Source organism: Cyclopterus lumpus, chromosome 14 (genome assembly GCF_009769545.1).
Source record: "Cyclopterus lumpus isolate fCycLum1 chromosome 14, fCycLum1.pri, whole genome shotgun sequence".
NCBI classification, from domain to species: Eukaryota; Metazoa; Chordata; class Actinopteri; order Perciformes; family Cyclopteridae; genus Cyclopterus; species Cyclopterus lumpus.
Window position 1 is genome coordinate 305,001 of NC_046979.1, and position 15,222 is coordinate 320,222.

At 44.3% G+C, this 15,222-nt stretch overlaps 2 protein-coding genes across 3 annotated transcripts in view; one reads left to right on the top strand and one right to left on the bottom strand.

The window, feature by feature from the left end:
* Window positions 1–7,337, top strand: part of chm (CHM Rab escort protein) — a 25,498-nt gene extending 18,161 nt beyond the window's left edge. The window contains exons 14-17 of the mRNA XM_034550684.1: window positions 874–970; window positions 2,795–2,893; window positions 6,406–6,551; window positions 6,980–7,337. Coding sequence (XP_034406575.1) covers window positions 874–970; window positions 2,795–2,893; window positions 6,406–6,551; window positions 6,980–7,177 — 540 coding nt within the window. The 3' untranslated portion in view covers window positions 7,178–7,337. The remainder of the gene's footprint in view (window positions 1–873; window positions 971–2,794; window positions 2,894–6,405; window positions 6,552–6,979) is intronic.
* Window positions 7,338–8,245: 908 nt separating this feature from the next.
* rps14 (ribosomal protein S14) lies at window positions 8,246–11,522 on the bottom strand. Of its 2 annotated transcripts, none has more exons than XM_034550883.1 (5): window positions 11,414–11,522; window positions 9,290–9,440; window positions 9,057–9,218; window positions 8,440–8,516; window positions 8,246–8,356 (listed from the first exon to the last, which is right to left on the bottom strand). In XM_034550883.1, exons 2-5 carry the CDS (start codon window positions 9,436–9,438, stop codon window positions 8,289–8,291), a joined length of 456 nt encoding a protein of 151 aa, XP_034406774.1. In that variant the 5' UTR covers window positions 9,439–9,440; window positions 11,414–11,522; the 3' UTR covers window positions 8,246–8,288. The 2 variants fall into 2 exon arrangements, with proteins under 2 accessions (XP_034406774.1, XP_034406775.1); XM_034550884.1 differs by having other exon boundaries at window positions 11,327–11,432.
* Between the last annotated feature and the right edge of the window lie 3,700 nt (window positions 11,523–15,222).

The window sequence follows — 15,222 nt, forward strand, 5'->3', positions numbered from 1 at the left end:
GCTTCAGGTAGGTAGACTTCAGGTAGGCTTCAGGTAGGTAGACTTCAGGTAGACTTCAGGTAGACTTCAGGTAGACTTCAGGTAGACCTCAGGTAGACTTCAGGTAGACTTCAGGTAGACCTCAGGTAGACTTCAGGTAGACCTCAGGTAGATTTCAGGTAGACTTCAGGTAGGCTTCAGGTAGGTAGACTTCAGGTAGGCTTCAGGTAGGTAGACTTCAGGTAGACCTTAGGTAGACTTCAGGTAGACTTCAGGTAGACTTCAGGTAGACCTCAGGTAGACTTCAGGTAGACTTCAGGTAGACCTCAGGTAGACCTCAGGTAGGCTTCAGGTAGACCTCAGGTAGACTTTACTTGTACTAAATGTAATTTATTATATACTAAATATTGTCAGCTCTATATCAGTGAAATCACGTATATTGATCTTCTGAAGAAAACCAGTTTCCTTCGTAATAAACAGCCAAAACGTTTTGGCTGTTTCAGGTCAGAGGTCACTGCGGCCTCCAGCCCCAGTGCATTATGGGATAGATGTCATGAATATCAGAGAAGTGAAGAAAAGGATCAGAAAGAAAGTCAGAGATGAACAAGCAAATACATTTTAGTTAATTACTGAAGAAAATCCCCAATTATCTGTCTGGACACACATACACACACACAGTCACACACACACACAATCACACACACAGTCACACACACACACACACACACACACACTAATTAGGAGTGAGTTAAATATTGAATTAAGTTTGGTCAGAGAATTATGATGCCTCATAGATCGTGTGTGTTAGCCTGCAGTGTTGAGTAATAAGATGAAACTAATCTGCTTTTCAACACTCTGAAGAGGTTTTTCATTAAAGACTTGTCTGTCTGTCAGGTCTCTATGGTAACGGTTCCTCCAATAGCAGCAGGGGGTCCGACGGTGAAGATGGTGGAGCTCTGTCCGTCCACGATGACCTGCATGCCGGGAACATGTGAGTCTCCACCTGTAGTCTCTTCCCCTTTTAAACAGAAAAGATTATATTTAATAAATAAAGTGTGTGTGTGTTCCGCCTGTCAAATCTCCATCATCATCATCATCATCATCATCATCATCATCATCTTCTCGTCCTGATGCTGCAGGCAGTGAGATTGGTTCCTGAGTCAGTGGGAACGCCTTTAAACCGAAACACATTCATCTGAACACACACCGAGACACACACACACACACGTCTGTTGTTTCCTACCCACAATGCAACATGCCATAACGTCTTAATAAAAAATGTTTTTGAGTAATTGACGAGTTGATTGACAGATAAACTGTTAGTGAGACCTTGAAGTGGAGGCTGAGGGGCATCAGCCCTGTGGACTCACCACCTTCTGGACCCACTAACCTGTGGACTCGGTACCCTCCGGACTCACCACCCTGTGGACTCGGTACCCTCCGGACCCACCACCCTGTGGACTCGGTACCCTGTGGACACGGTACCCACCGGACTCACCGCCCTGTGGACTCGGTACCCTCCGGACCCACCACCCTGTGGACTCGATACCCTGTGGACACGGTACCCACCGGACTCACCACCTTGTGGACTCGGTACCCTCCGGACCCACCACCCTGTGGACTCGGTACCCTCCGGACCCACCACCCTGTGGTCTCAGTAACCTCCGGACTCACCACCCTGTGGACTCACCACCTTCTGGCCCCACCACCCTGTGGACTCGGTACCCTGTGGACACGGTACCCACCGGACTCACCACCCTGTGGACTCGGTACCCTCCGGACCCACCACCCTGTGGATTCACCACCTTCTGGCCCCACCACCCTGTGGACTCGGTACCCTCCGGACCCACCACCCTGTGGACTCGGTACCCTGTGGACTCGGTACCCTCCGGATCTACCCGCCTGTGGACTCACAGTTTGGAGTATCCGGAAAGGGAGCCGTCTGCCGACTCCATAGTTCTGCTGGGAGACTTCAACGCTCACGTGGGCAACGACAGAGAAACCTGGTGTGGGGGGTTGGGAGGTCGCTCCGGTTGTCAAAAAGCTCCTTGGTGGCGCCGGGTGGAGGAGATCCGCCCTGAGATGCTGAAGGCGTTGGCCGACACGCCTCTTCAATGTCGCATGGGGGTCGGGAACGGTGCCCATGGACTGGCAGACCGGGGTGGTGGTTCCCATCTTCAAAAGGGGGAACCGGAGAGTGTGCACTGCTCGGCCTCCCGGGGAAAGCTTACATTACATTACATTACATGTCATTTAGCTGATGCTTTTATCCAAAGCGACTTACAACCATGTTACATTCATACAGAGTAGACACAGCTACAGGGAACAATTCAGTGTCTTGCTCAAGGACACATCGACTAGGGCGGGGATTGAACCGCCAACCCCCTGATTGAAAGACGGACCTGCTAACCACTGACCCACAGTCGCCCAGCTTCTGCCAGGGTGCTGGAAAGGAGGCTCCCATCGTTGGTGGAACCTCAGATTCAAGACGAGTGGACCAGCTCTTTACCCTCGCAAGACTACTGGGGGGGTGCCCAACCAGAAGCAGGCTGCCGACCGGGTCCCTTGGGGTTTTTGCGGGGGGTGCTGCGGGAGTATGGGGTGTCGGACCCGATGCAACAGGCCATCCGGTCTCTGTACGCCTGCAGTAGGAGCTGTGTTCATATCCTCTGAGGGGGTTCTGGTCCCTCATCAGGACCCCTCCAGCGTGTTCTGGGTCTCCTCCAGTCCACCGAGAGCAACAAGAGGAAGACCAAGGACCTGTTTGTCAAAGTGGTGAAAATATTAATAAAGTTCTTTGTTGGTCCGTCTGCAGATCTGGTCCACCTCACCTGTCAGTCAGTTGGCTCCGCCTTCGATGATCTCTCGCCGGTGGTTACCAGGATGTTCCGCACGCCACAGTCACATGACCAAGGTAACACACACAGTCACACACAGTCAAACACAGTCACATGACCAAGGTAACACACACAGTCACATGACCAAGGTAACACACACAGTCACACACAGTCAAACACAGTCACATGACCAAGGTAACACACACAGTCACATGACCAAGGTAACACACACAGTCACACACAGTCAAACACAGTCACATGACCAAGGTAACACACAGTCACATGACCAAGGTAACACACACAGTCACATGACCAAGGTAACACAGTCACATCACCAAGGTAACACACACAGTCACGTGACCAAGGTAACACACAGTCACATGACCAACGTAACACACGCACACAAACACACACACAGTCACATGACCAACGTAACACACACACACACAAACACACACACAGTCACATGACCAACGTAACACACACACACAAACACACACACACTCACATGACCAAGGTAACACACACACATGACCAAGGTAACACACACACACACACACACACAGTCACATGACCAACGTAACACACACACACAAACACACACACACTCACATGACCAAGGTAACACACTCACATGACCAAGGTAACACACACACACACAAACACACACACAGTCACATGACCAACGTAACACACACACACAAACACACACACAGTCACATGACCAACGTAACACACACACACACACACACAGTCACATGACCAAGGTAACACACACACACAAACACACACACACTCACATGACCAAGGTAACACACACACACACACACAAACACACAGTCACATGACCAACGTAACACACACACACACAAACACACACACAGTCACATGACCAAGGTAACACACACACACAAACACACACACACTCACATGACCAAGGTAACACACACACACACAAACAAACACACAGTCACATGACCAAGGTAACACACACAAACAAACACACAGTCACATGACCAACGTAACACACACACACAAACACACACACACTCACATGACCAAGGTAACACACACACACACAGTCACATGACCAACGTAACACACACACACAAACAAACACACAGTCACATGACCAACGTAACACACACACACACAAACACACACACACAGTCACATGACCAACGTAACACACACACAAACACAAACACACACACACAGTCACATGACCAACGTAACACACACACAAACACAAACACACACACACAGTCACATGACCAACGTAACACACACACAAACACAAACACACACACACAGTCACATGACCAACGTAACACACTCACATGACCAAGGTAACACACACACACACAAACACACACACAGTCACATGACCAACGTAACACACAAACACACACACAGTCACATGACCAACGTAACACACACACACACAAACACACACACAGTCACATGACCAACGTAACACACAAACACACACACAGTCACATGACCAACGTAACACACACACACACAAACACACACACAGTCACATGACCAACGTAACACACACACACAAACACACACACAGTCACATGACCAACGTAACACACACACACACACACACACACACAGTCACATGACCAACGTAACACACACACACACAAACACACACACACTCACATGACCAAGGTAACACACACACACACAAACACACACACAGTCACATGACCAACGTAACACACACACAAACACACACACACAGTCACATGACCAACGTAACACACACACACACAAACAAACACACAGTCACATGACCAACGTAACACACACACACACAAACACACACACACACAGTCACATGACCAACGTAACACACAAACACACACACAGTCACATGACCAACGTAACACACACACACACAAACACACACACAGTCACATGACCAACGTAACACACACACACACACAAACAAACACACAGTCACATGACCAACGTAACACACACACACACACACAAACAAACACACAGTCACATGACCAACGTAACACACACACACACAAACAAACACACAGTCACATGACCAACGTAACACACACACACACAAACACACACACAGTCACATGACCAAGGTAACACACACACAAACACACACACACAGTCACATGACCAACGTAACACACACACACACACACAAACACACACACAGTCACATGACCAACGTAACACACACACACACACAAACACAAACACACACACACAGTCACATGACCAACGTAACACACACACACACAAACACACACACAGTCACATGACCAACGTAACACACACACAAACACACACACACAGTCACATGACCAAGGTAACACACAGTCACATGACCAAGGTAACACACACACAGTCACATGACCAAGGTAACACACACACACACAAACCAACACACAGTCACATGACCAACGTAACACACACAGTCACATGACCAAGGTAACACACACACACACAAACACACACACAGTCACATGACCAACGTAACACACACACACACAAACACACACACAGTCACATGACCAACGTAACACACACACACACAAACACACACACAGTCACATGACCAACGTAACACACACACAAACACACACACACAGTCACATGACCAAGGTAACACACAGTCATATGACCAAGGTAACACACACACAGTCACATGACCAAGGTAACACACACACACACAAACCAACACACAGTCACATGACCAACGTAACACACACACACACAAACACACACACAGTCACATGACCAACGTAGCACACACACAAACACACACACACAGTCACATGACCAACGTAACACACACACACACAAACACACACACACTCACATGACCAAGGTAACACACACACACACAAACACACACACAGTCACATGACCAACGTAACACACACACACACAAACACACACACACAGTCACATGACCAAGGTAACACACAGTCACATGACCAAGGTAACACACACACAGTCACATGACCAAGGTAACACACACACACAAACACACACACAGTCACATGACCAAGGTAACACACAGTCACATGACCAAGGTAACACACACACAGTCACATGACCAAGGTAACACACACACACAAACACACACACAGTCACATGACCAAGGTAACACACAGTCACATGACCAAGGTAACACACACACAGTCACATGACCAACGTAACACACACAAACACAGTCACATGACCAAGGTAACACACACAAACACAGTCACATGACCAACGTAACAAACACAGTCACATGACCAAGGTAACACAAACACAGTCACATGACCAAGGTAACACAAACAGTCACATGACCAACGTAACACACAGTCACATGACCAACGTAACACACACACAGTCACATGACCAACGTAACACACACAAACACAGTCACATGACCAAGGTAACACACACAAACACAGTCACATGACCAAGGTAACACACACTCTGTTGTGTATAACGGTGTTTTCTGACTATCTGAAGTGAAGATGAAGTACACATTCAGGTGTGTCATAAAAAGGGGGCGGAGCTCAAACATCTGTTACCTGTCTGTCTGCAGTGACGGGCCCGTCTGTCCTCTGGTGTCTGTACTTCAACATGGCCGACGGCTCGGGGCTGGAGGTCGAAGGTCACGATCTTCCGTCCAACGTGTTCCTGTGCTCCGGACCCGACGGCGCTCTGGGTCACGAGCACGCCGTCAGACAGGTGAGGCTGCTGATTGGCTGCCTAAACAACAACAAACCTGTTCTGTTAATAATTATGTTATGAAGCTTTTACTCTGTGAATGGAAAGGAATTTATTATTTATATATATTTTTTATTATTTATAGAAATATACTGATATTTCAGTTATTTATTTATTCATATATACTGATATTTCTGTTATTTATTTATTTATATATAGATATTTCTGTTATTTACAGATATTTCAGTTATTTATTTATTTATATATACAGATATTTCTGTTATTTATTTATGTATATATTGATATTTCAGTTATTTGTCTCATCCTTGATGAATGCAAAAGGGAAAAATAAATAAACCATTAAAGATGTATTTACAAAAAGAAACCGTGATATCACAATATAGTGATTTTTATCGACCACTATTAATATTAAAAACAACCTTTTTCAGGCCGAGTCGATCTTCCTGAAGATTCTTCCTGAGGAGGATTTCTGTCCTCCGGCTCCAAACCCTGAAGACATCATCTACGATGGAGAAACCACCTCCTCCACCACAGGAGAGGAGGAGAAGGAGGAAGGAGAGAGGGGGGAAGAAGAGAAAGAAAAGGAGGTGCTGGAGGAGAAGCAGAGCCTTCAGGCAGAGGAGTAAGACGTTGATCTTCAAGACAAAACATCCTGCATTGCATTGTGGGTTAAAGATGCCTTCATTTGTTTAAATGTTTTGATTTTTGAATGTTATTGTTTGTCTTTGTCTTATTTAAATATTGTAAACAGTTTCTGTGGAATTAAAGCTTGAACATGAATTCAAACTGTCAGTTTATTCCAAGAAATATAAATATATATAAAAACATGTCCATCCATCCATTTTCAATACCGCTTATCCTCATTAGGGGGCGCTGGAGCCTATCCCAGCTGACATAGGGCGAAGGCAGGGGACACCCTGGACAGGCCGCCAGTCCATCGAGGGCACATGTAGGGACATACAACCATTCACTCTCACATTCACACCTATGGGACATTTAGAGATCAATTAACATGTCATAAAACATAATTAGTGAGTCATAGCCAAGCAACACATCACTCCTACCCACAATCCCCAGGAAGAGATGCATGCTGGGAAACTAAAGGGTAGGCATGGACCCAAACACACCGCTAAATGTCAGTTCTCCTGCAGAAGAAGTCACCATGGCAACGGATAAATCAATCCTCCAGGAAGAGGACCAATGGAGGAATTACAACTTCCTGGTCTGGAACACCACAAAGACCATTGACTTGCATTGAAAAGGACTTTCCCATAACTCCCATTTATTTCCCTTAAGATTCTTTCCCATTTACCTATATGTACATTGACTTCCATTGTTTAAGAGACCATTGCCCCTTGACTTCCTTAAAACTCTTTCCTATTGGCTTATACTGAGACCATTCCCCATTGACTCATTGAGGGACTTACCATTGATAAAGACTCATTCCCATTGACCTCTATTGCAGACTCATTGACTTCCTTGAAACTCTTTCCCATTGGCCCAAGGAGGACTGGGGGTCCTGGTCTTCATCTCGTTGTTGCTGCCTCCTGCTGGCGACAGTCTGAACTGCATGTGAAGGACTGGACAAAATAATGTGAACAGCTTTTCTGTTTAGGGCTGAAGGTCGCTGGTTTGAATCCCGATTGGAGGTCACATGATGAGTATTGATCAAAACAGAAATTCAGTAGACAAACTGGGACTTTAATCTTTTTATTGTCAGAAAATCTTGAAGCAGTTTTACAGACGACGACCACGACGACCGCCCTTCCTCCTGGTGGAGTCGGAGGGGATGGGGGTCACGTCCTCTGTGGGGGGGGGTCAAAGGTCAGTACAGGGTCAACAGTCACAACCAGAGGAGCATTGTTACTGTCGAAGTACTTGTACTCACCGATGCGTCCGATCTTCATGCCGGATCGAGCCAGAGCTCTGAGAGCCGACTGAGCCCCGGGACCCGGAGTCTTGGTCCTGGAACGGTCAATAACCAATAATCAGGTTTATTAGTTCATAATAATGTGGAATACATTCCATCCTTAATACACAAAGACAAAGTATTAGCTGTTCTGTTACGGCTCACAGCCTCCTGACGGAGAACCTGCTAGTGGAATACGTGTTAGGGGAACCCGGAGCTCTAGACCACGTCTTACATGGAACCTCCACTACCTGTTGCCCCTGGTGGCCCTCAGCTTGATGTGTGCGTACACAGACACACACACACACACACAGACACACACCTGTTGCCCCTGGTGGCCCTCAGCTTGATGTGTGCGCACACAGACACACACACACACACACACACCTGTTGCCCCTGGTGGCCCTCAGCTTGATGTGTGCGTACACAGACACACACAGACACACACACACAGACACACACCTGTTGCCCCTGGTGGCCCTCAGCTTGATGTGTGCGTACACAGACACACACACACACAGACACACACCTGTTGCCCCCGGTGGCCCTCAGCTTGATGTGTGCGTACACACACACACACACACACAGACACACACCTGTTGCCCCCGGTGGCCCTCAGCTTGATGTGCAGCGCCGTGATGCCGAGCTCTTTGCAGCGCTGGGCGACGTCCTGAGCGGCCAACATGGCGGCGTACGGGGACGACTCGTCTCGGTCCGCCTTCACCTTCATGCCGCCGGTCACGCGGCAAATCGTCTCCCTGGAGACACACGGGCCAATCAGAAAACGGCTACACACACACACACACGTCACCACAGAAGAAGAACTTACTTCCCGGAGAGGTCGGTCACGTGGACGAAGGTGTCGTTGAAGGAGGCGAAGATGTGACAGACGCCAAACACGTTCTCCCCTTCGGCCACCTGGGGGCCCAGACTGATCACCTGCTCCTCCTTCTTCTCCTTCCCTTTGCGAGGAGCCATGTCTGAGGGGAGGAGTCACGAGTTAGAGCTCTACAGGTGGTCACTCCACAGGAAACAAACAGCACAACATGGCAGAAGGCAAAATAATAAAACGGGTCAACGTGGAGCATGAAATCCAACCTTTTGAAAACCACGGCGCCCCAATTAGACTAAAATATTACAATAAACATGAGCACATATATTGATGTTATACATCAGATTAAACAAGAGAACTCAGTAAGCTATTTCCACAACTCAAACAACTGAAAGAATTATTAAACTATCATAATAATGTTGTCAGGAGTCGGCCCACAGAACTAGCGAACCGCTCTAACTTTGTTCTGCTTTATGTTTTCAGTCAAACTTTGCAGAGGTCCCGAACCTGAAAAGTCCACTTTTGCTCTGTCTTTTTATCTTTATTTACTCTTAACCAGTAACAAATATAATATTTACACATCTGAACAAAAGCACACATGGTTGCCTTTATTATAACACCAACATTATTCCAATAGCCGGTGTGGTTGCAGAGATACACCAGTTTTAGTTTGGAGATCTGGACCGTGTACTGGTCCTAGTCAGTGATCTGGACCGTGTACTGGTCCTAGTCAGTGATCTGGACCGTGTACTGGTCCTAGTCAGTGATCTGGACCGTGTACTGGTCCTAGTCAGTGATCTGGATCATGTACTGGTCCTAGTCAGTGATCTGGTCCTAGTCAGTGATCTGGACCGTGTACTGGTCCTAGTCAGTGATCTGGATCGTGTACTGGTCCTAGTCAGTGATCTGGACCGTGTACTGGTCCTAGTCAGTGATCTGGATCATGTACTGGTCCTAGTCAGTGATCTGGTCCTAGTCAGTGATCTGGATCATGTACTGGTCCTCGTCAGTGATCTGGTCCTAGTCAGTGATCTGGACCATGTACTGGTCCTAGTCAGTGATCTGGTCCTAGTCAGTGATCTGGACCGTGTACTGGTCCTAGTCAGTGATCTGATTACCTGCAGGGAGGGTAGAGCCGCAGTAGCACTTAAATGTCTCTTACTGATAGCACTTTGTAGTTTAACGTTATTGAAGAAATTGTACTTTCTTGATTCTTGTTGTTCTGAGTTTGGACTCATGGTTTAATGCACTTATTGTAAGTCACTTTGGATAAAAGCGCCAGCTAAATGACATGTGATGTAATGTAATGTGATGTGATGTAATGTAATGTGATGTGATGTAATGTAATGTGATGTGATGTAATGTAATGTGATGTAATGTAATGTGATGTAATGTAATGTGATGTAATGTAATAAGACACCGATAACAAGTTCATACAGGTGGAGTCACACACCTTTAACACAATTTTCAAAATAAAAGGTTCTGAATCAATGAACCAATGAAAACTCTTATACATTACATTACATGTCATTTATATTATAATGAAGTTCACTAGCTGCACTGGTGTGTTCACGGTGTCTTCCACGTGTCGTTTATTAGACATTCACATCTTTGAAGACGTTTAACTGTAAACTCTGACTGTCCGGTACCGGAACACGCGGCTGCACGAGGCTCCTCTTGACCGGGAGGAACCGGCAGCGTCACGTGACGGTTAGACCACCGGGACATTTACGGGTATTCTCGGAGACAAAACGGACGAGAAGCTAACGTTAGCATGTTAGCTAACGTTAGCTTCTCGCTGCCCGCACCGGGTTCACCTGATTAAACGGCCGAACCGGTCACACCTGTACACGGTGCGCGTGGCCATGCGGCCGTCAATCAAACAGAATGAGAAGAAACGCTGGTTCCCGCCGCTCGGGGAGTTAAGATGGCGACATGTTGCTGCGGCTCAGCGACGAACAGAAGAAACCGTTAAAACAGAAGAAGAGCGTCACACAGAACAACACATTGATCTCAAACACGAAGAGGCTTCACCTGAGATTCAAACCTGACGCGTTAGATGATCGGATGTTCAGCTGAAACGCAGATTAAAGTCGGATTAAAGTCGCGAGCAGAACTCACCTCAGTGTGTCTCCAAACGAAGCAGAAACAAGAAAGAAGGAACTTCCGCTTCCGGGTCAAAGTTAATACATTTCATCCCCGGAACGAGCTGCTGCTGCCCCACGTGGTCACGACCGGAAGTACGACAGATTCAATTATACGTTGTTTTGAACGGTCAAAATAAAAATAAATATGAATTATATGTATATTTGTATTGTATTTAATGTTTAACAAAATATATTTATTGTATAAATATTTATGATGAGCAGAAGGATGAAGAGTTCCTTTATGTGATGATGATGAATGTTTATGATAAACTGGATGATGAAGAGTTCCTTTATGTGATGATGATGAATGTTTATGATAAACTGAATGATGAAGAGTTCCTTTATGTGATGATGATGAATGTTTATGATAAACTGAATGATGAAGAGTTCCTTTATGTGATGATGATGAATGTTTATGATAAACTGAATGATGAAGAGTTCCTTTATGTGATGATGATGAATGTTTATGATAAACTGGATGATGAAGAGTTCCTTTATGTGATGATGATGAATGTTTATGATAAACTGAATGATGAAGAGTTCCTTTATGTGATGATGATGAATGTTTATGATAAACTGGATGATGAAGAGTTCCTTTATGTGATGATGATGAATGTTTATGATAAACTGGATGATGAAGAGTTCCTTTATGTGATGATGAATGTTTATGATAAACTGAATGATGAAGAGTTCCTTTATGTGATGATGATGAATGTTTATGATAAACTGGATGATGAAGAGTTCCTTTATGTGATGATGATGAATGTTTATGATAAACTGAATGATGAAGAGTTCCTTTATGTGATGATGAATGTTTATGATAAACTGAATGATGAAGAGTTCCTTTATGTGATGATGAATGTTTATGATAAACTGAATGATGAAGAGTTCCTTTATGTGATGATGATGAATGTTTATGATAAACTGGATGATGAAGAGTTCCTTTATGTGATGATGATGAATGTTTATGATAAACTGGATGATGAAGAGTTCCTTTATGTGTTGATGATGCATTTATTGTGTTATTTCGTAATAATAAAATGAAGTTTACAGAGTTTGAAGAAGATAAAAACAGACCATTCAGAAGGCAGCGTTTGAACACCTCAGTTTATTTACAGAAACACTTTGAATACGATGCAGAAGAAAACAAAATACTTCTTTAGAGGATTAAAAACACACAAACTCTCTTTTTCTCTCTCTCTCTCACACACACACACACACACACACACACACACACACACACACTGAGCATGCAGCATTGGAGTCCAGTTAATACAGAACAGTACGATATTTATCATAGTAGAAAAAGCTAAGTGGAGCCGATTATTGATAATTGATTATTGATTCTGCAGAGCGTGGACATGGCGGACGGGAAACAGCCAGCATCTTGTGTGACCTTCAGATTGAATTTTTTCACACAGAAAAGAAAATGTGAATCTTTATTTTAATTAATCTTTCTGGAAGAAAACAATCAATCGATCAATTAATCCAGCGAGCTTCAGCCTGATACCAACCTTTGATCTAATGATCAAATCAATGAATTGATCACTTATGAAATGTTGCCATTTCTTTAAATACTCCAAAACGTGTCCAGAGTTTGGTTGTTTCCTGTCTGTTTAATGACATAAAGCACTTTTATATTATTATATTATCATCATTATTATTATTATTATTATTATTATTATTATTATTACGGTATTACTCAGTTATAAACTATCACACCTCTGTCCTGTGATTGGTCGATGTCCTCCAACCAGCAGCATTCATCTACTCTCTCCTGTAAACAACTGTTTATGAAAATAATAATATAACAGTAACAATAATAATCTCCGGCTTATGTTTTCTGTCCTGAAGAATCTACAATAAAATCAAAATGAGAGAAAAAAATTAATAATAATGTTGATTACATTGATTACAATAATAATAATAATAATAATAATAATATTTTAACATTGAAAAGGTTTCGTATTAGTCCGTTTCTGGGTATGTTAGCACTATTATCATTTTTAGCTTCTTAACTTGAAACCATTGAAATGCTGTTAGCCACAAAATTAGCTTGTTGAGAACCCGTTAACTTGTTGGGAACCCATTAGCTTGTTGGGAACCCATTAGCTTGTTGGAAACCCATTATCTTGTGGAAACCCGTTAGCTTGTTGGGAACCCATTAGCTTGTTGGGAACCCATTAGCTTGTTGGAAACCCATTATCTTGTGGAAACCCGTTAGCTTGTTGGGAACCCATTAGCTTGTTGGGAACCCATTAGCTTGTTGGGAACCCGTTAGCTTGTGGAAACCCGTAAGCTTGTTGGGAACCTGTTAGCTTGTTGGGAACCTGTTAGCTTGTTGGGAACCCATTAGCTTGTTGGGAACCTGTTAGCTTGTTGGGAACCCATTAGCTTGTTGGGAACCCGTTAGCTTGTGGAAACCCGTAAGCTTGTTGGGAACCCATTAGCTTGTTGGGAACCTGTTAGCTTGTTGGGAACCCATTAGCTTGTTGGGAACCCGTTAGCTTGTGGAGGCGTGGAGGATGCTAACGGTTCCCCGTCCCATGAGAAAGTGTCGTCTGCAGACTTCATGAAGATGACATAATAGCAGCCACTGAACATCTGCTTCAAACACGAAACACATCTGGAATCTGCTTTTAGATAATCTCTTCAGTTTCAAGCAAAAACACCTAAAAAACGACTTGGACATTTCCCTCAAAGATTTCCACGGGGATAAACCAAACTTTCAACTTTCTTAAAAGGTCAAAGTGGAGTTTGTCACTTTAGAAAACACACACTAGAAAACAGCCTCGCAGGCGCCATTTGGAGAAACAACTTTTACTTCAAAGTGTCGGAGCAGAAAAGGGTCGATTCATAGTGTCGCTCTGTGTGTTAATGAGATGTTCAGCCTCCTTTTCTTTGAGCCGGGACACCAAATGGCACCAAGACGTGGCACTAAGAGGAGCTGGAGTCACACACTATAACACGTCTAAGGGAATAATACAGCTAATACTACACAAAGTGTTGCACTGCACGTCGGCTCCAACATTAAAAAGCTTTCAAGTATACAAACATGAGATATATCCATAATAATAATAATAATTATATGATAGTTATAATCTGATTGTACAAAGTTCTACATTCTCCCGACAGTCAAAAGCAGCTTTAAAGCCTGAAACTAACACAACGGGTCAGAATATCAAAGACGGCGTTTCGTTAGCAGCGAACGAAGCGGAAAGAACACAAAACGAGAAGTCAAGTCCTGCATGCAGAGAATCACATCGTCTGTATAGAAAGGAACCGCAGAACACCGAGGAGGGAAGCAAAACCAGCAGAACACCGAGGAGGGAAGCAAAACCAGCAGAACACCGAGGAGGGAAGCAAAACCAGTGCTCCATCCAGAACCCAGAAACCTTGTATCTCCTGCACACCGTCAAATGGAATCACAAAAGCAAACTGAGATAAGAGGTTTCAATGAGTGTCCTAAAGTACGGAGGCTCGGAGGGACAAAAAGCACCAACGGAGTGACGTGAATAAAGTTCAACCGTTCAAACTTTAACTTTAATTTCCTCCCTCACTGGAATGTAAAGATGATAAATCAGTAAATGTTTATTTGTCTCTTTTCAAGTTAGTCGGTTACCATATTGTTATATTTGTTTATTTTTTCATTTGTTATTGTTATTAATACATTATGCTGCAAAATGTATTGTGAGAATTATTGTTGACAGTGTTGATTAATAAAGTTTTTGCAACTTGTTTCTCTAAAATCAAATTAAAAAGAGTAACTCGCACCATTATGAG

What these genes read in the sequence shown, in the direction of transcription:
- rps14 (XM_034550883.1), bottom strand. Translation starts at nt 9,438, where the DNA reads ATGGCTCCTCGCAAAGGGAAGGAGAAGAAGGAGGAGCAGGTGATCAGT. An exon ending in GTGACCGACCTCTCCGGGAA is followed by an intron (nt 9,219 to 9,289) that starts GTAAGTTCTTCT and finishes GTGTGTCTCCAG; the next exon opens with GGAGACGATTTGCCGCGTGA. An exon ending in AGGGCCACCGGGGGCAACAG is followed by an intron (nt 8,517 to 9,056) that starts GTGTGTGTCTGT and finishes TGACCGTTCCAG; the next exon opens with GACCAAGACTCCGGGTCCCG.